Raw genomic sequence first — 26,262 nt, forward strand, 5'->3', positions numbered from 1 at the left:
TTGGTGATTGAGCCCTTGAAGGACTTGTTACTTCACATTCAGCGATGCAGGCTTGAAATTCGAAATAAGTATCCAATAAAATATAACAGTTTATCGTTTAAATTGTTGTAAATGGTTTTATTATATCTGTAAAATGTATGTTGCAGCTTTTTTGGTTGCTTCGCTTTGCTCCTGTGTCGAATACATTTTACTTGTCCCGGTCTCCGTGTCCGTCCGTGTTCGTATAGATGTGTTCGTTTTTTCCAATCTGTCTTTGTCTGGGTTCTTGCTAACATTTATGAACTCATTACTCGCTATAAATTCAAAGAGTTTTTCCATTACTCGCTATACACTCACACGCATATGAAAAAAATATCGGTTACGACTAAGTGCCTATATATAATATATAAATGTACATATGCATACATATCTTTAAATTCTTGCTACAAAAAAATTGAACACTAATTATGCTTTAGGTATTATATAGTACAGACATATGATTTATTTGCATTGCGATCTGGGATATACATATATTTATTAGACCTCCTACTCAGTTTATAGGTTATTCATTTAGTATATTTACAGGGTTTCCATTGGGGATTGGATTTATTATTATTCTAAAGACTTAGGCAAACAAAAAAAAAAGGTTTTCTACTTCTAGTTTTATAAGTATTATCAACTTTAGTGCAAAAAAAAAATGTATTTATATGGTTATTTAATTATGTAAATATTGGTTGGGAATGGTTATAGGTAGAGGTTTAGAAAATCTATGACTAAGTGGGGGCCCTAGAGCTTTTAAGCTATACGGGGCTTTGGGGACTTATTATATTTTACACTTATGATATCCGCTTTAAGAACTCGTCTAGCTATTTCTTAGTTTTTTTTGTTTTGTTTTTTATATTTTCTTCCTTTGTCTGACTTATGTACAGGATAGACAGAGGCTTCTACTTTGACTATGCTCTACCTTGTCCACATATTTAGTTTTTGGCTGTTTCTCCTTTTCATTCTCTTTCCCATTCCCATTCGGTTCCCTGTTGCTTTATCGCATATTTTGGGGGCCTGGCGAGCCGGCTGTGAAAATGTCATGTTCCATTATTGCACCAAAGTTTTGTTCGAATTCCCAGCTCCAGCTCCAGCTCAAACTCCAGCGCTACCGCTGCCGCTTTCTTGTCGACTATTCGAGTGTCCATGCCCCCCGATACCACGCCGTATCCCTATCTAGCAGTATTAGGGCCACCAGGCGGCGCGCTGCGCGTGCGCATGTGGATGGACGTGGGCATGGGCCTGTGCGTGGGCATGGGCATGAGCATGGAGTCCTGCGGCGGCAGCGGCAGCCGCATGCTGATAGGCGGCCCCATTCAACGCCACCAGGTGGTGGGCGGCAGCCGCATTCTGCATGGCCGTGGCCGTGGCTGAGCTTACCGAGACGCAGTCGGGCGCCATTTTGGAGCCATCACCTAGGCACGGCTTTCCATTGCGCACTAGCACGGGCACGGCGACGCGCCTTGGCGAGGGCAAGGCCGACGGATGGTGCGGGTGGGTGGCGTGGCCATGGAGCAGGCCCGGGTGCTCATATCCCTTTTCGTTCTGGGCACGCTTCGTCTTGTAGCGATGATTCTGGAACCAGATCTTCACCTGCGTCGGCGTCAGACGGATGAGGCTGGCCAGGTGCTCGCGCTCCGGGGCGCTAAGGTAGCGCTGCTGTCGGAATCGTCGCTCCAGTTCGTACGTCTGTGCCTTGGTGAAGAGTACTCGGCGCTTCCGCTTCTTGTTGGGCAGACCGTCGCTATTGAGGCCGCCACTGCCGCCTCCACCGCTGCCATCCGCATCGTCCACATCGTCGATGTCCTCCTCGATGCCATCCTCGTTGAGGCTGTCATCATGCCCGCTGCTCGCTCCTCCACCTCCACCCCCATTGATGGGGTCGTGCTTCAGGCTGTGGTTGTTGTTGTTGCTGGTGCTATTGTTATTGTTGTTGTGAAGGGCATGTGCCGCAGAGGGTCCTCCAGAAGGAGCGCCGCCATGGATGGTGTGCAGGGCATCGCCCACCGACAGGGCATCACTGTCTGCCGACCGACTGTAGCTCTTGTAGTCGCCGGAGAGGGCGGGCGAGGTTTGGCAATTGGAACCGATGTAGGTGTAGGACACCTCCGATGTAACCGGCGAGGTGCTATCAGGACTGGCCGGCTGCTGGGTGCCTGCATGGGAGAGAATGGGAGAGAGACGAGAATTGTGTTTAGCGAGATGGCAGACAAAGGATCCCTGCCAATGGACAACGAATTTGTCAGCAATGCCAATAAATTAATGCCCTGGCACACCCCTTAACCTAGCCCATAACACCCCTAACCAGGTATTCCACCCTTATCGGAACGGATCGGATCGGATCGGCATGATCGGGGAAATTTTCGAAAGGCGGGAGGGGAGAGAGTCAACTCTAGCAATTGGATTAGACCCGACATGAGGCTGTGGTCGATCTTTGGGGTGGGCCAGATGTTTGGCTGGCAAAAACCTACCCCTGCTCCTGCCTCGGCATGGGCATGGGTCCGGGCTAATAATGTCAATTAGGCACCAGAGACACTGAGAATTGACAGGGAATCTCTACCTCTCTACCTGGTCTCCTCTCTAACGTGTTCTCGGTGCGATCTCCTGCTGACTGCTGACCTTCGGGCTATGGTTCTGTCCCCGTCCTGAATGGGATGGGATGGGATAGAAGCGAATGGAATGGGATGGGATGCTAATGAAAAGGCATTTACGAGTGCCGTGCCTTGAATGCCTCGGAATGTGTACGGGGACAATGGCATACAAAAGCCAAACCTCAAACATCGATGGCAGTTCGAGGCTCTTCCGGTTTCCGTTCCTCTTTCTCTATGGACTGGTATGGGGTGACTGCAAAACGACCGCCCACTTTTGATAGGCTTTTGTGAACGGTGATTTATCTCCGGGCGTGGCTGCCCCTCTCGTGGGGTGTGATCTATGCAACCGCAAGGGCTCCAGCAAATATGTCAATGAACAAATGTCAATGTCAAGGAATCAGAAGTCGCAAGAGAAAGGAGATCTCATCCGAGTAAGGAGAACAGAAAACCGGGGAGGAAACATCCCATTCTCCCATTCCACAATCTCAGACCCATGCTCCATCTATTCGTATTCGTATCATTGACTAAACAAAGCCCAGCGGCTAATGCTCATCCATTACCCCATTACCCAAGCCCGAGGCCCGATGCTTCCATGACAACTCAACAAATTAATAACTTAATATAATCAAAACGACTCCTCCTCGACGCTCCTTCATACAGCTGTGAAGTTTCCCAAAAAAGAGCAAACAACCAGAAAAAAGAACGAAAAAAAAAAACGGCAAGCGGGCAGCAATTATAATTTGTAGCCAAACAAAAAAAAGGTATAATAAAAAAGAGGAAGACCGATTGAGAATGGGAATGGGCATGGGAGTTGGAGAGGGGCAATCGAAAAGGGACGAAAACCAGGCGGAAGTGCGTGCCATAAATTGCCAGGACGAGTGAGAAATGTTTGGCCCGAAACAACAACAGACAAAGGACGGGCCAGGGAACGATTGACTACCATCCTTGCCAGAGGGCAACAACAGAGTTAATCCTCAAGTGTGAAGCGCATACAAACTATTAGTCAAGATTATAATAGAACCCCAACCCCAGAGGCAGACCCAGGCCCAGGCCCAGATCCTGGCCACATTTTCATTCCCAATTTCGATCCAATGAATGAGTGAAAAATAAAAAAATTAAAAAAGCAAACGACTGGAAAGTGTGCAAGGATCAGAAATGGCTCGTCACCACGCTGCTCAGCGCTCCCAGGAAGCACCTGAGTCCATATACGAGTAGAGGGTTAACAGCACTAGCCCATATATGCAAACACAGCTGCCTTATCGACCGACCGACCGACCGACTGTCTGAATGAGTGGCTGGGTGGATGGATGGATGGATGGATGGATGCATGGATGGATGGATGAGTGGGTAAGTGGATGGGTGAGCACCACTTCCCTGGCGAGGAAAATTCGTAACAATATTATTAGTCGTGCAGTTAATCGGTGGTTCGGCTCTCTCGTGGGTTACATTTACATCCACGAAAGGCCATTTAGGGGGTTCGATTTTCACCCGAATTATTTATATTTCTGGCATCTTCGGAATCTCCAAAGATTTCAAACCAAAGAAATGGCACTCCTCAACCGTTATTGGTAAGCTGATTACGGGATTCGTTCTGGCGTTATACTATAAGGAATTCGAAGAAATTTCACACTCCGACAAATTTATATTACACCCGTCATGGCCGTCCATTGGTATATCCTAATTGAATAGTATGAAAATATTGGTAGGTTATTACCGAATAGCCTTCTGATTAAGAACCAAGATTCATCGGCGGCATGTTCTTGCAGTTTACTTTTTTATCTTTTTAATTTTCAATAAAAGCATGTTTAAGATCTATAAAATGTTTCATTGGAGTAACCTCCGAAGTACCCTTGAAGATGGGAGATCTCCTCCTACTTAGAAATTCGAATTAAACACGAGTATCGTTACTTTTTCCCTTTTTTTAAAAGATACATTTCAAGCTTGCGTTATCTATAATGCTTTCCTCCCCAATTCAGCATTTGATTTGGACTCACCGTATAATTCGTTTTCTTTGATCCACGCACTGCGTCCCGAATGTTGGAGCATGGTTTGGGCCATGTGGTGGTAGGAGGACATCTCGTCCCCGAAGGTGCCAGCGAAATTCTTGGGAAGATACTGCCCGGCAGCAACTGCGGCGGCGGCCGCCGCATTGTGACTGGCCAGCAGGTGGGCGGCGGCGTGGGCATGGGCGGGTCCCCCGCCTGCACCGCCGGCAGCAGTACTGCCCTGGTGGTGCGACAGGGGCACGGGAGGGACTACCGTCTGATGGTGGTGTGGTGGATGCGGATGCGGATGCTGTTGCTGGTGGTGCTGCGGATGCGGCTGGAGGTGATGCGGATGCTGCGGCGGGAGGTGCGGCTGCTGTGGGTTGTGCTCTGTAGTGTGGTGGTCGCCATGTCCGGCACCAGCACCGTGCTCCTCCAGCGCCGCCGCACTGGTGGGCGTCGGCGAGAGCGTTGCTGGTCCATGGCCATTGCTAGCTTCCGCTGCGTGGCTCAGTTCGCTGCTGTGCTGGGCAGCAGCAGCGGCGGCAGCTGCGGCGGCGGCATTCTTCAGATCGGATCCGTCCAAGTTGAGGATGTCCGATATGTGGAAGCCGGAGCGCTGCGACGATGGCACCTTGGCATCAAACAAACTGAAAGGACAGAGATGAATGAAGGATTAGACAAAATTGTCAAACATACACAACTATTGGAAATATTTATGGAATCTCTCCATAGATGCAATAACTATGCGAGAAATAAGGGATGTCGTATACTGGAAGAAAATATGATGGGATAAATGGTTCCAAAGACCCGGAATATCTTCGAGCAATATATTGGAAAAAAATATGGAATAGATATGCAAAGAAAAACTGATTCGATGGATAGTCCGTGTGGAGCATTGGGAGGGTATGTGATAAACGGGACACTCAAATGAATGCTCAGATTGATGCTTCGATTGAGGCTTGAATGAATGGCTATTTGCGTTGCTTTCTATTGTCATCCTGTCATCTTTAAACTGCAGCTTCATGCCCATTGCTTCTACATCCGGTATGGGTATGGGTATCGGTATATCATGAATGGCCGGAAGGTCCAACAAAGGCTTTAACACTGTGGCTCGAATACAGCCTGTTCTACCGGTCTACCTGTGCTACCTGCCGATGCCCTGACTTTCGCAGATTGCGATTTTTGCAGAGGGAGCGAGCGAACTATCTGAGACATTGGGATCTATCTGATCTGATCTGATCTATCTATCCCTGAAAAATTCTCGGGCGAGAATTAACTTTGATTAAGTGCACCCAAATCGCTGGATTATTGACACCTAGTCTCAGTGGCCTTTCCTTTCCTTTTCCTTTTGGGCTTCCACTTGCCAAATCCTGTACTGGGCCCAGAGGCTAATGAAAATTTGATTTTCCACTAATACCATCAACAATTAAACACAAATCTGCTTTAGACCAACCACTGACCACCGCTGGGACCTGTTGGTTGCCATCTACCTGTCCATCCGAAGATCAGATCGGATCGGGTCAGGTCGGTTCAGGTCGGCTCAGGTCGTGCCACATGTTGGCGCAAGTTTCTTCGCGCGCTGCTTCCGGTTTTTCCACATTGAATTTTCCAAAATTCCCACGCCAGCGTTGGTACGATAGTGGGACAAAGACGGAGACACATGTTTTGCTCAGAGGGAATTCCCTTCGTCAGACAGTGTGACGTCGTCGTCTGCATCTTCCCTGTCGTCAGCGGCAGTGTCAGCCCGGTGTCTCGAATCTGCACCGAGTCCTCTGCTGTCTGCCGCACACATGTTGGCCCGTCATTGGAGTTTCCCTGACCACTCTCACCTACTGTCCATCGATGGATGGGAATTTCTAAGCCAGGCCAGCACAGGGTAAATCAAGCTGAATTTCTTCGATCCAAAAGCAAGGACCTTGAGTACTTGCTCGACCAGAAACGGGGGAAATACGTCCCATATTCGCCGTTTTCTTGTGATGTGCTATGCCGTGATGCTTCTCGGCAGGATTTGGCTAATTTGGCTCTGCAAGTGGCCTCATTGGATTAGTGAGCAAAGTCCATTAGCTAGCCATGTACATAGTGCTGGGCATGGCCAGGACTAGGGCAGGGGCTCGCTCATGGGTGTGACTATGAGCCGAAGCTTAGGCGAAGGCAAACCGCGGCTTATGCGTAGAGTAAGGACCGATCAAGCCGGGGATCTCTTTAGATAGTAATGGAACCCCATCTGGTTGTTTACTTCAGCGGTTAGAAAAGTGGAAGTCTGTGGAATCTAAAGCTCAAATATCTGGATACCGGCAGAACTTCTTTTGTGGGAGATTCGGAGCATTGAAAGAGAAAAACTGGCGTTTGTAAATTACATAAGCAAACAAATGCATCTTCGAAATACCTCAGAAATGGATCAAGAGATTACCCATTACAATTTCAATATTACCCCAAGAGTTTACAAAAGTCTGATTTCTAGGATTGATAGATGGATACGTAAATAGGCACAGATGAAATGAGAAGATAATATAGCCCGAAACGCCATCGAAATTAGAATACACATAAGATATAGAAGAGAGTGGAAATTCTAGATGAGATTACGGGATCGTAGCTTTGATTGATCTGGGAAATATATATCTTAACCCAAGTTTAAGACTTTAAATGTTTCCCACTATACCCTTTGCATACCATTCATATGTACATACATACGTATCTACTATGTCGCATAATTAAATTTAATAATGTGCATAAGTAAGTGCTTCTTTGATTCCTTTTCCCCCCGATCGTGCTTACCCGGGCAATGCGTTGCGCAGGGCCGCCGGATAGAAGGCAGCTGGGAGCAGGGCGTGACTCCAGGGCGGCAGCAGGATGGGCGACCAGGGTAAAAAGGGGGCAGCAGCTGCAGCAGCCACTGCCGCCGACGAGGGCACCATCAGGCTGCTCATGCCGTGGAGGCCGGGGAAGCCACTGAAGGCGGCTGCTCCTGTGGGGATGCGCAGATGCTCGCTGGCGGCCAGTCCGGTGCCGCAGGGCGTCGTCGTCGTGGGCACAGTGGTGCTGGCGGTGCTGAAGACCTTGGAGGAGCGCTCCCGGTCCTGTTCGCGTTCTCGCTCCCTCTCCCTCTCACGATCTTCTCGATCTCGTTCACGCTCTCGTTCACGCTCCCTGGCCCGCTCTCCCTCGCGATCTAGCGAGGGGGTGGAGGTGCGCAACGGTCGCTTGGGCGTTGTGGGGGTCGTCGGCGAGGCAGGACTAACGGTGATGGCGCTTTGGGGCGAGGCAGGCAAGCTTCCGGCGCTCCCCAAGCCGCTGCTGTTGCCGCTGCTCAGCTCCCGCTCGCGATCCCTCTCCCGGTCGCGGTTTCGCTTCGAGGGCGTCCGCTCCAGGGCTCCCGAGCTGGTCATCTCTAGGGCGGCGGGCGGTCGGCCCTCTGGCGGATGCTGCTGGGATGTGGGGGTAGGTGATCCGTTCGATTTGCGCCGCTGGTGGGCGGCGGGCGACGGAGACTGGCTCTTGCGTTTCTCCGCCACTTTGTGGCTGTTGCTCTCCCGGGTACGGGGCAATGAGGGGACACGGAAAAAAAAGCTCACACACACGCGCACAGAGAGTTTCGGAACACACTCACAATCGCACTTGAGAGTTAAGGACCTTCTAGCAAAAGCCGATGGCAATCATAATCAATGTTGGTCCGTCCGGCTCTCAAATATCTGTTATCGCGGATCAAGATCAGGATCAGGAGTAGAAGGATACGGACACGGATACGACTGGGCATTCACTGGGCATTCACGTTCGGGCTCTGCACTGTTAGCCGCACTCTAAACATTCCAAACTGAAGTGTCATCAACAACTAACGAGACATCAAGAACTCGACACGAGTCCAACCAGCCAACGGCAGAAAAGTACCAAAAAATCTCTCTCTTTCATTGCGTCCACGTCCACGCGCATTTGTGTGTGTTGTGTGTGTGTGCATCTGTGTGTAGGGTGTCTTTTGGTATACGGCCTGCAGAGCTGCATCCCTCCACCATTGGATGGTATATACTCGTACTAGCAGTGCGCACCAACACCAGTGCCCATGCCTGAAGAGAGACACTCTCTGTTGTTGGGCCCCGCTAAGTGGCTTCTCATGTCCTTTTCAACAAGGATACAGCGCTGAAGAAGCCACACCAACAACAACAGCCACATTGTGAGTGGCTCGTTCAACCACCGGCAACAACTGCTGGAACCCACCACCAGCCCGGCTCGAGTCCACGCCAGAGAGAGAGAGCGAGAGCGAGACAGATCCTTGTGACTGTCCGTGTGTCTCGCTTGCACCCCTTCAGCAAGGGCCACTGGCTGCTATTGCTGCCCTGCTCTACCCCAGCCGACGAGTGCCACTTGAGCAGCCTCTCTTGTGTGTGTGTCTCTGTGTGCTTGTGAGCCATTGTAGCGCTCGAGTAGTGGCAGCAGCGGAGAGGGAAACACTCTCTAGGTAGGGCTGGTACCGCGGCCCAGGCTTGGTTCCCAGCCAGTCAGACAAGTTCCTTTTGTAGCTCGGAAAACTCTTTCATTCATTCACATTTTGAGCCGAAAAATTCTCTCCTCTCTCTTCCATCTCTTCCTGGCCCGGGCCCAGGCCCGGCCTGGCTCTGCCCTACACTTGATGTTGTCAACAATTGCCGCGTCATTATATTGTATTTATCATTATCGTCGCTCTAGTGCCCGGCCAGGGGACAACGACGACGCACCTACGACATCCCCAGATCCGAGGATGTGTATGTGTGTGTAGAGGTGAGCGACAGGACATGATTTTATGGTCAAGACCTGACATGATATCATAGATATATGCATATATGTACATAATAGAAAAGATGGGGAAGAAAACTCGTAAAAAGATATGCCACAAAATTATAACAATATGAGTAATAATATATACGGCCAAGGGGAAAATCAACTTAAAGTTCTATGCGAACACCATCAGAATGATTCGATACTGGAGATCCAAGCATCGATTTTCCCACTACAATTTTCTGAGTTATGTATTTGAAAGATAAAATATGCTCCATCCGAAAGATTTTTCGCATGTTTATGGGAATTAATTTAGATGCAGAGCTCTGTACATATAGTCAGGCTAAATGGGGCTCTTCGAAGAACACCAAAACATATGATAACTAAAACTATTTCATATATATAAATGTGTGCAACTAATTGAAATAAAAAATGCCAAATAGGCCGTTTTATACGAGTCTATATACAGTTATGGAAAACTATAAGAAACGGCATATCTACTCGTATTTTTCAAAGAATTTCAATACGATTCAAAGAACCTAATGTGCCGAAATTACAATTTTTAATATAGAAACGAACAAAAAACTTCGAAAAGCAATTTTTTAACTTCAAAGGCTAGTTAGTCTAGTAAATTAGCATTTAATTTAAATAATTAGCTTGTCACAAATGGATCTTGGATGAAATTACAACACATGTGATTTCATTTTGTCTCAGTGATAATCTCATAGTAAGTCAAACACTATTAGAATCAAACACGTATATGTTCTACCTTAATCTCTTGGGCGATTGTCTGAAAATGTTCTGAATAGAAGTAGATAAGCATTGTATAAGTAAGCGAATTCCTTTACTGTTTCAGTGGTTATCCTTGCAGAGGGTAGAAGTTGCAGTGCATTGAACGAACCTTAAAAACATAAACCAGACGAATCGATACAGCCATATCTTTTTGAATGCTTTGTCTGGTTTCTCAGCTTGTCTTGATTTAGTTCGACAGAAAACCTTTTTTATGCTCTTACATTGTATTCAAAGAGTTTAAAATATATTGGATGTGGGTATCAATTAGAAGGAAATATTTCCGATCCCATAAAGTATTCCTGATTAGCATCCAAAGCCGAGTCGATGAAGGCATGCCTGTCTGTCAGATAAATACAAATATGTCTACTATCTGAATGATTTTTTTTTGAGTTTTTGCAAGTTTTCCCATAACGATTAAATATCTAATAAATATTCTATGGTGTTTTCCATTTTGGATTAATACAAAATAATTAGCGCTGAAATGTTTAAACTATTTCATAGTGCTTGGCGTTATGGTACTGATAAAGTTATCACTTTCAGATAGTCGAATATTTCGCTGAAGTTTTTGGCATATTTCTACTGGAAAATCTCCACAGTCGAATAAAATAAGTTGAAAAAAAACAACGAGATGCATCTAAAAATCACGTCGTTATCAACATTGTATTGCCCGATTCTCTTTTTGATTCAAGTTTATCGGATAGTATCGAATGTTTGCAGACACTGAACATGGAAAGTTTGTACATATATGTATGGAAAAGTTCTACAACTGTTTCCGCTTGAAAAAACTCATATCAAAGTTCTTTTCGTGTTGGCAGAGGGCCCCAAAACGATTTGAATTTCGATTTCATAAGCTAACCCATGATTAGCTCAGATCCTTCACATGCCAATACATACTCGCGTATGTAAGTCCTCGCTCCGCTCTCTCCACTTAGGACACACCCAGAAGACTCAAATGGGGCTTAGAGCAGCCCGAAATAAAATATAGGAAGAAACATAATCAACACGAACATTAAGCTAACTTGAACAATACCCAAAAGGAGCCAGGGGCTGGAGCTATGGAGCAATTGAAAAAAAGGGAAATGCTACATTGCCAGACACATGGCGTGCCTGGATCCCATCTTCATACATATATGTATACTCGAAAGATTGCAAGAGTATATACCAGTAGTATCTCTATACATAGAAGTATCTCTATATGGAGGGCCTCTTTATATATGTATGTTGGACACCTCCCCCACTCCCTCCCGGCAGCCGGCAGGGAAGTGGCACTCCATTGTCGCTCATGACGTTCACACCATCATCAATCCCCCTACATACAAGAGCATATAGGAATGGGGGGAATTTTACTTGTAATGCCGTCGGCGTCGCAGCCATTCTCGCCGTCGGCGTCACTGTCACCGTCACCGATGGTTCGGTTCTGCCAAGTGGGCGCGTCGTCAGCATAGGCCCTGGCCAATCAGATCGCAGAGGGAGCGAGATGGCTGGCTCTGCACAGTGCGCGCATGTTAGGGAAATTTTCATGGCACAGTGTTCTGTGTGCGAAGGATATTCTGGCAATGAAAAGGGATATTCTGTATCTTTTGTTGTATCTGCCAGGGCCAGGGCCTGCGCACGGCCATTTTCAATTGGGTTTTTCTTCTCTTCTTGCACATAGGAAAAGAAAACGGGTGGGGTGGGGAGGGGCGGGTGTAGATGGGCCATTGTTATGGGCTTAATGATGATGTTGCATTTAACAAAGTAAAAACCTTTCAAGCAGCGCTGCTGCTGCCTCGTTCGACTGTTGTTATAGTTTAGCTTCCGCAGGATGTTTAAGTAGCACCAACAACAACAAAAGCAACAGAAACAGCAGTAGTGCAAAATGTATCTGGTATCTGGTATTTGTATCTGTACGAGTATCTTTGTCTGCTCTGGCATTCAAATTACATACAAATTCAATTCGATTCTCGCACAAAAACTCGTTTATTTTTATTGTTCTTTTTCCGTATTTTTTGTTGTATTTATTTATTTTTGTTTTTTTCCTTGTTTCCCCTTTTTGCACTTCAAACTACTTTAACCGATTGTTGTTGCTGTTTGTGTTTATTTCTATTCAGGATCTAAGTATGGAATACTTCAATGGTAACACTCATTGTCGTCCCCGTACTCCCCATTTGTTTTTTGTGGAATTTCGGGCATCCTTTTCGCTACTTTTTTAAATTATTTTTCAATTTATTTACATAGCAGCGATGGAGAGGAGGGATAACAATCATGTATCATGTATCGTGTATAGAGGCTATACAAATGGGGAAGTCCGGAAATGTGTAACTAAAAATGTGTTACCCATTAGTTCGCGCTATAGTTGTTATTTTCCAAAATAGTTTCCATAGCTTTTAATTAACTATTAATTAATTTCAGCAGCAAGTCTGAAATCTCAAATGCAGTGTCAAAAATTATTCGAAAGAAGGAACAAAAGATTGAAAAAGTTGAAAAGATAGCAGAACCTTAAGAACTGAAGAATTACCATATATACATAGGTGCAATCATAACGTGAGCTATGAAGTTAAGTTAAAGGAGTGTGAAAAACCAAAGATTATTCTTGAGACATATGTACATTCAATACATTCGAGACAACATTCGAGGTTGAAGATCACGGACACTACAAAGACAGCGAAGGTAAACCATATACAAATGTGCATATGTTTGTATTATATATAACAAAAATTACATAGAGTGTTGATCCAGATACTAAAAATGCCTACGTATAGATAAATGTACACTTTTAATCCGGACGTAAAGCTGTCCGTAAAGGCCCCTCCCGTCGCTGGGCTATTCAAAACTCAAGAGAAAACTCAAAAATGTCGCCCGGCAGCTGGCAGCAATTCGATTTGAAGTGTGACAATGCCAAGGCCTGGCCCAGAAGTACCACCAATCGTATCCGTATACGTATCCGTATCCGACAGATACACACAATTAATAGCGGCAGTTGATTTCCATTTAGTTGCGGCTCTTTCCACACAAAATGCAATAAAATATGTTCTGTGTCAGACGACGATTGCCCATATCCCTGTTGCTATTGCCGTCATGTTTCTGTTGTTGTTCTGCTGCAGGCTGAAACCGCGCGACAATTTTCGTCGAGCCCAGGCCCATGCCTGGGACCAGGGGCTGGGGGACTAACAACCCCAATTAAACGCTTCGTTTGCCATTCACAGATACTGCGCATACAGGGAGAAGTTTTGGCAAAAGGTGTTTGCTTAGCTGAGATACAATTAAGCGCATCCATAGCTGCCTCAATTCGAGAAGCGATCAAAGCAGCGTGCCACACATACAGATGCACACAGATACAGATGCACACTCGAACCATTCATTCGTTTTTTCGCTCACTCGCTCGCTCACTCACGCACTCACGCATTCATTCAATGCTCGTTTGAAAATGTCAGCCCCTCCTGCCACACCACCGTTCATCCCATTGTCATCCATTTTAATTTACCTTCCGGTTTCTGCCTTTATTCCCATTTTGACCCTCTCTGGTCCCTACGTTCTCCCTTTCTTCTCCCTGCTCTATGTTTTATATGTTGTTGGCCCGCTCGTGTTCTCAATTGACGGCCATGACAATTTTGGGCTGGCCGATTCGTTGCGCGGAAGTGATTTACCCAAAAAAAAGATACTGACTTTTGAATGCAACCAGAAGAAGCTGCAAAGCAGGCGATGCCCAAGCTGAAGTTGAGAGATGGATGGAAGCGGAAATGCCTCATTCACCTTTACAGCTCTTACCTCCTACCCACACTCCTGAGCTCCGCTGCCGCTGCCCCTTCGAGCTGCCATTTCTCTGCTCCTGATTGATTCTTGGGGTGTTGTCCTTTGGTCAGTTGTCCTGGCGTGATCTGTGTCGCTGTCTGTTTGATATTGATTCCGGGTAATTTGTTTGCCTTATTGCAAAATCTATTATGCAGAGGAACAGTCAGAGAAGGAGAGGAGGGGAAAGCAGGGGACGGCAACACGAAGAAGGCGTTACCATGGCCCAGACAAAAGGGATCCTCAAGATGGGAAGGTATCTGAGCAAACAGCAAACACAGCTGGGATCTGTTTATTTCGTTTTGGGATAGGTCCTGACTTGGGTTGTTTTTGGCCATCTCTTTTGGGGTGGCAGAAGATCCCTAATGATCGAATGAGGGCGATTTGCATTCAGAAGTCAATCCATCAGTTTCTTAAGTCAGCTTAGAATAAATCAACGTTGTCAACTTAACGATGGGACAGTAATAAGGATCTTTAAGATGACACTCGCACCAGTTAACTGGTTGACTGGTTTACTGCCGTTGAGGGAAATGTAGCGATACGAATGTAAATTAAAGGGTTCTCTCTGATAAGAAGGTGGGATCGAAGGATCCTAGAGGATTTCATCAAGTTCAATTGAGCAATTCTTTTGCTCTTTTGTCTTTGAAATAGCCACAAGATTATTCAAATCAAGTTATGAGAAATTAGCGTTTCGAATAAGGAATCATATCCGGAAAGAAGTTCCAACATCTTGTCCCTCTTGCAGTGATCGATCCATCAGTTCCGTTTACCAGCTTAGAGCGGATCATTATCATTTAGCAGATGACAAATCAGAGACAAAGTCTATGTACATTTCGGATGCAAAATGTTGAGGAGCATTCGAGACAAATTGCTTCCTACTTGCGGACCTGGATTCATCCCCTTGCCTGTACCGCTTTCTGCCTCTCTTCAGTAGAGGTTGGATCATTCAATAGCTCATTGACTAATAAAAAGGATAAAAGGCATGTATCTTCCACTGTGTTCGTACGAGTGTCTATAGCGGCAGAGGTACATATTTCCTGTGCAGCTGTAAGGATCGCTGAGGAGCTGCGAGTGTGCCCGGTAACTTGACAAATGGGTTTTTCATCTTTGATGCGTTGCTTCGTCCGATTCCTTTCCGTTTTTTGAGTTCCGTGTCCCACTGTGTCGTTTGCTCGGCCAGTTCCCGGGTCAGTTGGTCAGTCATTCCACAGCGATGCGGTGCGGTGCGATGCGATGCGGCCAACTTCCTCTGCACACTTCCTACTTCCTTCACAGCTGGGGGCAGCCAGGAGATACATTTGCAATTTATTCCAAATGCCAAGGCAATTCCAGTTTCAATTGCAATATTTTCATGAATGGCTCAGCGTGCGGAGCGGCACAATGCTCATTTCGACTCCATCCTCCTTCCTCCGTCTCTTTGTCTGGCTGTGCTTTGTTTTCTAATTTCATTTTTTGAAACATCACCTTGCCCATTTGCTGTGGTCATGGTCCCCGGCCCAAATGATCCGATACGAGTATGATCGGAATCTTTGCAAAATCCACTCAAACAGCCAGCTAATGAAAAAACTCTATCTAAAATGGTCAATTCAGATTACAATGTAACTTGCCCAAGTATGGATGTGGATATATCGGCATTTAGTTTTATTATACTATCGCAATGTTATTTAAAGTATCTTACTCTTGTTTACGTGAGTCTTATTCTGTAATGAAAATTTAAGGTATTGTATCCATATATGTATCAGTACCAATGCGTATATATAGCCTTCGATATTTATCCAAAAATATTTATTTATTAACGTAAGGAAAAATCTTTTTCTACATATTTATTGACACTTTTCCTACTTTAAGTTTAAATTCTCGTGAATGTGCCTCTATCTTTTCTTTTTTTTGAATTGGGAATTATCTTAAATTGTACAAAATCGTTAAATTTCATCTTTAAGTAAATGTATCTACATATATTCTGCGTATAGCAGAATTATTATTAATTAGCAATTATTATAATCTGGCTTATATTATAAATTTGCATGTGCCTAGATATTTATTTCCTTTGAGCACATACAATCATGAGTATCTTCAAGTATTTCATAGGTATCTAAGTATCTTTCCTTGGCGTTTCCCAGACCGACTCGAAGCTCATGTCACATTAGAAATGTGCCAAAAACAACTTGAGACACGATCCGCCCCATTTGCCTCTCGTCTCTCGTCCGTGACACTTCAGGCAATCACATGCTTCATTATAGGCCCATCAAAGCTGAACCCCGCGACTGTCTTGGATGCAAATTTCATTGTGTTATATTCGCATTCGCATCCGCATCCGCGTGCACGGAAACAGTCAGCCTGAGACGGCAGGGCATGCAATGCCACTGGCAAAACTCTGGCTGACAAACTGGCATTAAATGTCACAAAGTCACGCGTCGCCCAAACGAGCTGCAACTGCAACAAAATTGTGAAATGTATCAATTTCTGATTTTTATTTCGTTCCGTTCCTGTTTTTGCCGCACCAACTTCGGGTCTGACAATTTGGCTGACATGCAGAGAACAGACATAGGACGGGGCCCTGAACCACCTCATGGGGCCTGGGGCAAGTGGCCGTCGCTTTGACAGCACCGTTTAAGCCAGCCAAAACCAGATAACAGTAGAAAAAAGGTGAAAAAGTTTCCTTCTATTTGGCGGGTGACAGTTTTCTGAGAAAAGACATGGAAGCCAGACAGCCAGCCAGTCATCCAGGGTTGGCGGGTAGCCCAAATTTAAGCCTTGGGAAATGCCATCATAGAAGTCTTCTGAAGCTCAATAGATATTTCTCTCAAGGCTCAGGGAGGACGTTAAACTTAAGTTTGAAGACTCTGCCTATTTACTTGAATAGATGACAACCCTGGTGGGCCGAAGCCAGGACTTGGCATTAATATTTGAGAAAGAATAAATCGAAAAAAAAGAAAAACATAAATACAAATTATCACAGCGTAAGGGTCGCAAATTGAACTCATTTTGAGCAACCGACTTGGGCATATCAAACAAGAAAAAATACCCTAAAAAATAAGGAATATGTTGAGGCACCTCTGGGATGCTTGTGAGAACGGAGACAGAGTGCCAGCTGGAGTGGAGCTTTCAGACAGAAACATCTTCGATATCATCATCCACTCGTTTGATATATCCAAGTCCATCTGTCCGCCTACCTATGCAAACTAGTACTTTGGAGTGGAAGATATCTGGATTCCAGTTTTGCCCAAAATACCCCTTTTGCTGCACGCTAGACCCACCGAGATCGGCTTTCACTATATGATATATGAACGGGTAATCCGCAAAGGGTATCACAAGGGTCGACCCGATGTCAGCCTTCCTTTGGTTTTTTTTTTCTTTGGGTTTGGGCCTTGTTTACTTCCTGGCTCATCCAACGTCGCCTTCTTCGTTGTCGCGGGGACATGTGCACACATTCCCAGGCATTTGAAGCTTTCGACTTTTTCTTTTTGATGGTTTCTCCGGGTTTTCGTATATGTTTTCTGTATTTTTTTTGTCGCTTTTTTTTAATTTTGTTCTTGTTCTTTGGAGTACGTTCAACTTGAGTGACTGCGTTTTTGGGGAGCTGCGTTCGCGGCGATGGCATCAAATGAAATTATTTTTTCGAACTTCATATTTCAGGGCAGGCTCAAACAAGTGTAGCGTGTCCGTGTCCGTGTCCATATACTTTGGTGTCCTTTGGTGCCCTTCAAGTTCCAGCCCTCCCCTGCATTCCAAATACAAGTGGGCCAGGCAGAAGTTTCGTTAAAAGTCTCGATGTAACCACACAAAAAACATCAGTCGCCGGCGATCCCGATCACACAACCAAAAAAATGGTTTACGGACACCTGTGAGCACTGGAGGAAAACCCAACCTGCTACCTTACCATATGGGGAAGGAGGCACGAAGGAGGATTGGAAATTCCAGTACAGATACTGGGACTGGGTCTAGGACTGAGACACAGAGACACAGAGACTGAGACTGAGCAGATCCATCAATGAATAAGGTTGCAGAAAGTGGAGTGAGAGAGAGGGAACAGAACATGACATAAAGTACAAATAAATGGAATTGGTTTTATTTGGCACAAACAGCATTATCCCAGATTATCCGAGGGTTCGATGCAACGATTATGGACAAACCCAATTAAACGAAAATTTTGCCTGTCAAATGTGTACTGTGTCTCCCGCTCTCTCTCTCTCTCTCTCTCTCTCTCTCTCTGTCTCTCTTTCTCACTCTCTCCCTCTCGGCTTCACTCTCTCACTCAGTTCTGTTTGTGTGATTTTCCAAACGATTTCACTAAACATGTGTTTTGGTTTTTCAAAAACCCCGCCGCAGTTCGCAAGGGCAGGATGAAAGGTGACAAAGTGGAAATAATGCGCATTGTTGGTTCTCGGCTATGTTCTGTTCTGTTCTCATATATATGGTTCTGTTCAGCTCCCTACCCTACCCTACCATATCCTATCCTGTCCTGGTCTGGTCTGGTCTGGTCTGGTCTCGTCTGACACCTTTTTGCCTCGGCTTATCTTCCAGCCAGCCATCCAGTCAGTCAGTGAGCCGGGGATCCTGGCTAACTGTAGTCCATTCACAATGCCGTAACATTGGCTTAGGGCCAACACACGACGAGCCGAGCCGTAGCGAGCGTTGTGCGAAAATCAGGGATTTAAGCATACGATCTATGCGATCACAGGAAAGAAGGAGACAGACAGACATCGAGTAGGGGAGGGAGGGAGGTAGAGACTCAGTTCATTTCGATCCGGTTCGGTAGCCAATACAATTTCATTATGTTATGCCATTAAATTTTAATACATTTTGCTTTGATCCTGCTTCCCAATTTCCCAATTCTGCTTGTCCGCCTCTTTTCTGTCCGTGTCCGTGTCTGTGGGTGTTGTTTTCTTTGGTCGGCTTGTGTTTTCTTAGCTGATTTTAAATTAAATTGTTTTTAATTGCCTCATCGATTTCCAGGAAATATTTTGACACTTCCCCCTGCCTCGGTAGACATGTTGCCGGTGTGTGTGGGTCCTTGAGCACCTGCGATCTGTTGGAAGGATTTCCTTACGGCTTAGTCAAGCAAATGCCCACAACTGACCAGCAACCAAGTATATATCTAAGTTGAAGTAATTTGCTGATGATCAGACTTTTTAGTTCATAATTGATTCCATTACACCAATCAGGGAATAAATACATAATGACCGATAATTTATTGATATTCAGATATCTTAATGTTGTATTCTGCGTGCCATCATTAAATCAATTTATGTTTTTTACAAGTCATTCCTTATTTTTATCAACTCATTTAGTTCATTGATGCCTGAAAACCGTGAATGAAAAAATTCATAAACTTTGCTCCCTTGATCAAGTACTTGATACGGCCCAAGAAAGCCGCAAACGATCCATTTGACTGATAAAAATTTAATGAATGAATGTTCCCCACGTAATATACTGTTCTACTGATCTCCGGATTATTGGTAAGAATATATACATATTTTACATGCATATAGATATTTTTGAGCTAATTTGGATATCAATTTTTGATCAATAAATTAGAAAATATGAATCTCCACTTTTGATCCGTTCTTTGCCTGGATTTATAGTGGATTGGAAGATGATAATTAATACATTAATCCAATAATCAGCAATTAGCCATCTGATTCTTTAACTGATTGTTGGCATATAATATATAGATATAGAAGGAAATATTAGCGAAATAAGAGATGATCAAGGCTATATTTTTACGAGTATATCCCGCAATGTGCCGGAGGCATTTGGCGGATTTTTCGTCCTATAGGTAGTGCGGTAATCAGCCCTCGAGTGGGTCGAATTGGGCTGATTGGACGCCGACGACCCAGCCAAGTTGAGAATGACGGACCGTTTCGACTTGCGGGCAACTCGGGTCGGGTACTGGGTGTTTTACTTACTCGTAGACATGCTTGTTATACTCGTAATCCGGCTGCATGCAATAATCCTGTTGGTACACATTGTTCGTGTAGCTGTAGCTGTAATCCTCGAAGTAACCGCAATTCGGATTATAATTGCTCATAATTAGGGCTCTCGCGTGCTGCCTGCCGCCAGGATAAGGAATCGGGACAGAACCAGAACTCAACCGAACGGAAACAGAAACAAAAAGATTGCGATGAAATAATTACAAATTGGGGATTGTCAGAGGTGGGTGGCCGGAGCGCGCGATTTTAGTGGCACATTTATTGAATTAATTTTTAAGCTCGCGACAGACGGTTAATTATTTGCACTCCGCGATGACAGCTGATGTGGCTGGGCTTGGGGTTGGGGAATGCTGATGTGCTGTGATATAGAGTGGAGTGGCTATAGTTGTCGATCGGTTTTTAATGCACGATCACTTTATAATTTGTGTGTACTCGTCGAACCATTAAGCTGTGGCGCGAACTTTGATTTATTATTATTATTCAATTGCACTTGATCGAGAGCTACATTTTTCTCTCTCTATCGGTTCCGAAAGAGCCTGGATTTACGGTCGACGGTGTACGGTTTACGGTTTACGGTTTACGGTTACGGTGTCGAGTGGAGGTCTCCGAGTTGTGGGCTGCGGAGCGCGCGCGTTTTGACTGCCGTTTGCCGATTTCAATAAGCCATAAAAACGCTGCCTCTTGCAATCAGCTAAAACAATCTGTCCGGTCTTGGCTGTCAGAGTGTCCGCTTGTCCCCTGTCCGTTGCTATGACCAATGCAGATGCGCATGCGCTCTTGCCTGCCCGCTCTGCCACTGACACTGGCACTGGCAGTGAAAGCTCTCGCTCTAGCACTGGCGACGCGACACGAAGCTGGCGATCGGCATTCGATGATTGCGATGCGTTCGATGCGGATCCAACGGTTCCACGTCGAATGGTACCCACTGACGATATCGTACTGCCAATGAAAGGGACCCGGGCCAGAAGCTCTTGCTGCACGATGATCCACATACACACACGGACGAAGACTGCAACTGGGAGTGGGGCGGGAACGGGGAGTATCGCTGGGACTGGCACTGGCACTGGCACTGGGACTGGGACAGCTGGAGTGGCGCAACGAGGGACACTTTAAATGGTACAACAATCACTTATTAAAGTCAAATAGGTATTAAACAAAACACGCACCAGGAGAGCGGACAGCGGCCGGAGAGGGAAATAACTGAGTTAAACAAATATCAATAAGTGTACACAAGAACATCGACATCGACAGCTACAGAGACTGGGAATGGGACTGCGATAAAGCATTCCGCGTCCGCGTTTGTGGCCATGTCCGGTGTCCGTGTGTGCGGGCCCTGCAGATATCGCTGGCATAACTATGTACGTACATACATCCACAGAACCGGGAGAGAGATATTCCACTCGGAGAGAGATACTTGCTCGCAACGCCCAAATCGGGGTTTTTGCTTATATTTGTTCTTGTATCCCCCTTTTTTTCTCCTTGTATTTGAACCGATTTACTGGTGGTGCTGAGCAGTGCACAGTGGTATGCAGTGGTTTCCCAAAAGGTGACCCGAATGTTGTCGACATCACCCAAAGACATCCCTAAAGCTTGTTTGAATATATTCATATTGATCTGACAGATCTGTCCTCAAAGGGATCCTAGGTATGTAATTCCTCCAACCTTCATTCCTAAATCCTATACTAAAAGCTTTGAATTCTTGTATCTTCTTCTGAAATCCTCCATGTTTTACATTTTCTCTGGATCTTTTCGTTACCAGGTGAACCTGATTGATATCTGATCTATCTCTTATTTCGAATATCATCTGCAACCCTCTGAAATAGGCTTGTTACTTCCCAAAGTAATCTTTGAGCTACCGTTCGAGAGTGTGTCCATTACTGAGCACTCACTCAGAGCCAAAGACACAACGGAACCACTCTCCGAGCAATCCATCAGTGGGCGAATGAATAAATTTGTCGAGTACTTCACGATAAATATCTTAATTGGGATTCGTAAGACCTCCACTTGATGTTTCAGTAGCCCATAGACCAAGGTGAGACGTAGAGGGCCGCCAGGCTTGAGCTCAAGCCGAATCATAAAATAATAATAATAATAATTCCCAAACGATATTATTATTATGGGCGATTATGTGGCGCGTATGTTTATTGTCAAATAATATCGCTCTCCGATCGGGAGTTGAGCCATAAAACTCCCGTGTAGCTCCGTCCATCGCCCATCGGCCACCGTCTACCTTCAGCACTGTGTACGGGCTCTCGTATTTTGTTTTATTTTGGTTTCTGTTTGCACAAGAGTCGAGGTGGCGATATCAGTGACGATAGGGACCCCGTGATAATGCCCCGGACACTATGGAAACAACCTACATACATACTCGTACGAGGTAGCTCTGCCGATGCCTCTGCCTGCTACCCTTTCCAACAGATATTACAGCTCTGATATGCTGCTGTTGCTTGCTCACGGGGATGGGGATGCGGATGGGGATGGGGATGGGGACGGTTATTTCGGTGGGAGTGAGAGAGTGGAATTGGGATGGGAGCGTACCAGGGCAGCTCTCTTTAGACCTTTCTGGGCTAATCAATGGAATTTGAATGTGGTTCGGTCTTTAATGTTGTAGGAACATGTTTTGACTCAGTTTCGAGCTCTACCCTGTTCTGTTCTGTTTCAGTTCTGTTTTATTTGGCTCGGCTTCCTCCGTGGCTTATCAGATGGGAGAGCAGGCTACCGTTTCCAATCTTCGCTTGTTATCGCTGGCTACCCCACCAGAGTGGGGCGGCCCCCACTAACCTATGTCGCTGTCGCTGATGTTGGTGGCGTCACACTGGCCGTCTCTATCGCACACACTTGCAGGCCCCTCTGCGAGCATTTTGTTTATGCCCTTATCTGACGGGGACGGGGACGGGGACGGAGACCTAGGAATGCAAACCGCCATGAATGGCCGATCGACATCGACATCGACCGCCCCCTGGTCTATGGTTGGCCCTGTCTTATTTTTTTTGCGAAAGCTTCTTGGCCTCTTCTATGAGACTGCCTCCCCGATCCCAATCAGGCACTGGCGCTGGCGCTGCTTCTGAAACTGTATCTGTACCTGTATCTCTGCACTGACATCTTGTCACATCCGCTGCGCGGCTCTGTTTGACAGCCAAACACAACTGATATTGATAATGGAAATGGAAACTGAATGGAATTGAAAAATCTATTCAAAGCCATTGGAGCTTTTCTAAGGGTTTCGCATATGGCAGCGATGCATATATGTATGTATAATAGACAGTTTCTCCCAATTTGTGTAATAAAACAGTAGCTGAATGGACACTTATTTCTTTGATTCCCAGTTAGTTGTTGATAAAAGTCTCCATATTTTGAACGGGTAGGTACGAAGTAGGAGGAACTCATTACATAGGTCACTCCCAAAGAGATCTTGCATTTTTTATTACAAATACCAGCTTTAAATGAGTGCTGCCAAGTTCAAATAAGAATCTGTCTAGTGAGTGCCTGGATTGGATCTTTGGTTTCCCAGCCGCTGGTCGCATGTTCAACACCCAATTCGCTCAAGTGCATTCCAAAGTGGTTCAGACCCGGCCAAGACACCTGGCTATCTGTGGCTGTATTTGCCACTCTATCTGTGTGTGTGTGTCTCCGCGAGTGTGTAACATTGTTCCGCAATTGTCTGCTGCACGACCGGTAAGTGGTCTGTTTGTCATTTGTCATGTAGCCGAGGACTGTGGACAGTGCGCCACTTGTAGAACACACTTCAGAATGCAGAATGCACTTTGGAAAGTTTCACCGATGGACAAAGCCTGCACTGTCTGTGCCAGTGCCGGTGTCGGTACTGGAGCTGCACTCGAACTATTTCAAAGAAAGATCACTATCTGTCCAACCGTGCTCCACATAGCGGAGTTCTACATCGATCAACCGTGTGTGCGAGTGCTCCAATAAACAAACCAAACCGAGCCCAACCCAACCCCAACCCCAACCCTAAACCCAACCAATCCAATCGGAAACCTAGTGCCAGCAAGTAGACCCAGAAACAGAAACTGAAACAGGAACAGAGGCAGCAGCAACAGTACCAGCAGCAGCTCTTTCGCCCATATATCAAAATGTACGTCAATTTTCATGCTTCGGACACTTGATAGACTGAAGTGCTTTACATTGATTTCACATATACGTTTTCAAGTGATTTATTGTAAAGGCTTGTAGGCACACTCGAGCTGGAAACTCATAATGAGCACACACCAGTACACCTGTACACATGTCTCTATCTGTATCTCCCCCTCACTCACCATCTGCGTTAGAGCTTTGGCTTAGAAGTCTGTCTGTCTGTCCATAGTTCATCGGGTCAGACTCCTTGGCAGTCTTGGAAATCGGCATAACAATGCTAAGGCGTTAGCTATCTATGGGGGCTTCGTGGGATTAAGCTGCGGTACTTTAAAGATGGAACAGACTAGAGGAGCTCAAGGTACCGTAACTTGAAGATAAGGTTATCTTTTATAGTCGAGCTATTGAGTTATTGAGATCATCTATGAAATTATATGATACAATATGTATCGAGAGAGTACTGCCTCGATTAAAACTTCTATCTGTGGTTGCATTTCGAAGAAGCTCTTCAGAATGAAGGATGGGAACATATGTGACATACATCGTGTAATTTAACCTATTTAATGTATTTAAAAGTAAACCCTTTCAAATTGAGATATGGCTGAGGTCTAGCAATGGTCTGTCATGATAATCGTATAATTGTTGGTGTGATTCTTTGATTCATGGATGGGAATGCTTCTGTGATAGCTTCCCCCATTAAAGAGTTAAGTTAAAGTTATGTTCAAGCACGATCGAAATAGCATTCAAGTGAGAGTTGGATTATCCTCGATTTCAGATGAAGAAAAGTTGTTCGTGTTGAATCCGTTTCCTTATCAATGCTAATCCGAATGGCAACGGGGGAAATTGATTAGGTTCGAGGCGATATATCACTGAAATATATGACCCTACAGGTGGCTGCGAGCTATGTTATATAAATCAATATAATCTTGAGGTTACCAATCCCTTCCCGCCCTCTCACCCTTACCCAACCCCATAAAGCAGTTTAATTTGGGGCATGGGGGATTGTTTGTTTTTCTGTTACTTTATTTTATTTATGCAAAATATTTCGAAAAAGAACACAAAAATTCAAAATAAAATTAAATGATTATACATTGAAAATTGTTGTTTGTTTTTGTTTTGCTTTTGGTTTTCATTCTTGTTGTTGTTGTTTGTTTCCTTTGCATTCTTATGTTGTATGTTTTTGGTTTTCCATCTGTGGGTTTTGTGTGAAACATTATACAATTTTCCATTTCCTGGCATTGGCCTGGGCCCATTCGAAGAGGAGTACGTGTTCGAGTACGAGTAGAAGCAGGAGCACATCCCTATCTCTCTCTGTGTTTCTGATCTTGTGATCAGGTCACCCCAATACCGATCCATAAGGATCAAAGATCAAGAGCCATGGACCATGGACCATGGACCATAGACCATAGACCATCCACCAGGGACCGACCAATGCAGAATGCTGAAATCTTTTCCACATTAATAATAGTATATATAGCGTACAATTATTGTTGCAATTACAATTGTCTTTGAGTACATTTAATATTTAAATTTTCTTATACGTCTCTCTGGCCAGCCGTTATGCAAAAATCATAGTTGGACAAAAAGAGTTACACAAATTTTACTTTGCTTTTCCTTGCAGCTTCCTTCCATTTTGTTTGAATTTTCATTCATTCCATTTTTTGTTTTAAATTTATTTGCAATGATGAGACTACGACAAAAACACATCAGATTTTTGTTACAATTTAGTTGCAGCTTTTCTTTGCTTTTTTCTTTCTTTTTTGTTGTTCTTATATGCATTTGCATTTTTTTAAGTTTTGTGTAAATCTTTTTTTGCATTATGATATTCTTTACGTTTCCATTTATTTATTCTTTTATTTAATTTTATTTATGCAGGACGGGGTTTATTTCTTACACATTTGCATCGTTTTTCTTTTCTTTTCTTTTTGTTTTTTTTTTGTTTGCTTTTAATTTTACTTTCCGCTTTTTTTGTTTTACTTTTTTGCTTCACTAAGTGTAAATATCAATTGTTTTTTTTATGTTTTTTTTTGCCATTTTTGTGGTTGTTTTTTTTTGTTTTTGTTTTTTGTCTTTATATATATATATATATATATGTATACTTTTTCATTTTGTTGTTGTTCTTGTTGTATTAATGAATAAATTAAAAAATATTCAAGCTTTTTTTGACTAGTTAGAGTTTTCTCTTATTTACTCGTACGCTTTTGTGTAGTTGATTTGCCTTTTTGGTTTTCGGTTTTTGGTTTCTGTTGAAATATATAGATGTGTTGGTGTGTGTGTCTTGGTATATATACGTATATATGTATATATTGTTGTTGCAATATATTTAGCATTATA

General features: G+C 44.7%; 1 protein-coding gene across 2 annotated transcripts; it reads right to left on the reverse strand.

Moving 5' to 3' along the window:
* Positions 1-106: 106 nt before the first annotated feature.
* LOC6602755 (homeobox protein vnd) lies at positions 107-20,710 on the reverse strand. Of its 2 annotated transcripts, none has more exons than XM_026991945.1 (3): positions 19,816-20,710; positions 4,607-5,247; positions 107-2,177 (listed from the first exon to the last, which is right to left on the reverse strand). In XM_026991945.1, the coding sequence occupies exons 1-3, from the start codon at positions 19,935-19,937 to the stop codon at positions 1,207-1,209; spliced, it is 1,734 nt and encodes a 577-aa protein (XP_026847746.1). In that variant the 5' UTR covers positions 19,938-20,710; the 3' UTR covers positions 107-1,206. The 2 variants fall into 2 exon arrangements, with proteins under 2 accessions (XP_026847746.1, XP_002027784.1); XM_002027748.2 differs by lacking the exon at positions 19,816-20,710 and adding an exon at positions 7,376-8,391.
* Between the last annotated feature and the right edge of the window lie 5,552 nt (positions 20,711-26,262).

This window comes from Drosophila persimilis, unplaced genomic scaffold (assembly GCF_003286085.1).
Source record: "Drosophila persimilis strain 14011-0111.01,24,50 unplaced genomic scaffold, DperRS2 tig00000697-arrow-arrow-pilon, whole genome shotgun sequence".
NCBI classification, from domain to species: domain Eukaryota; kingdom Metazoa; phylum Arthropoda; class Insecta; order Diptera; family Drosophilidae; genus Drosophila; species Drosophila persimilis.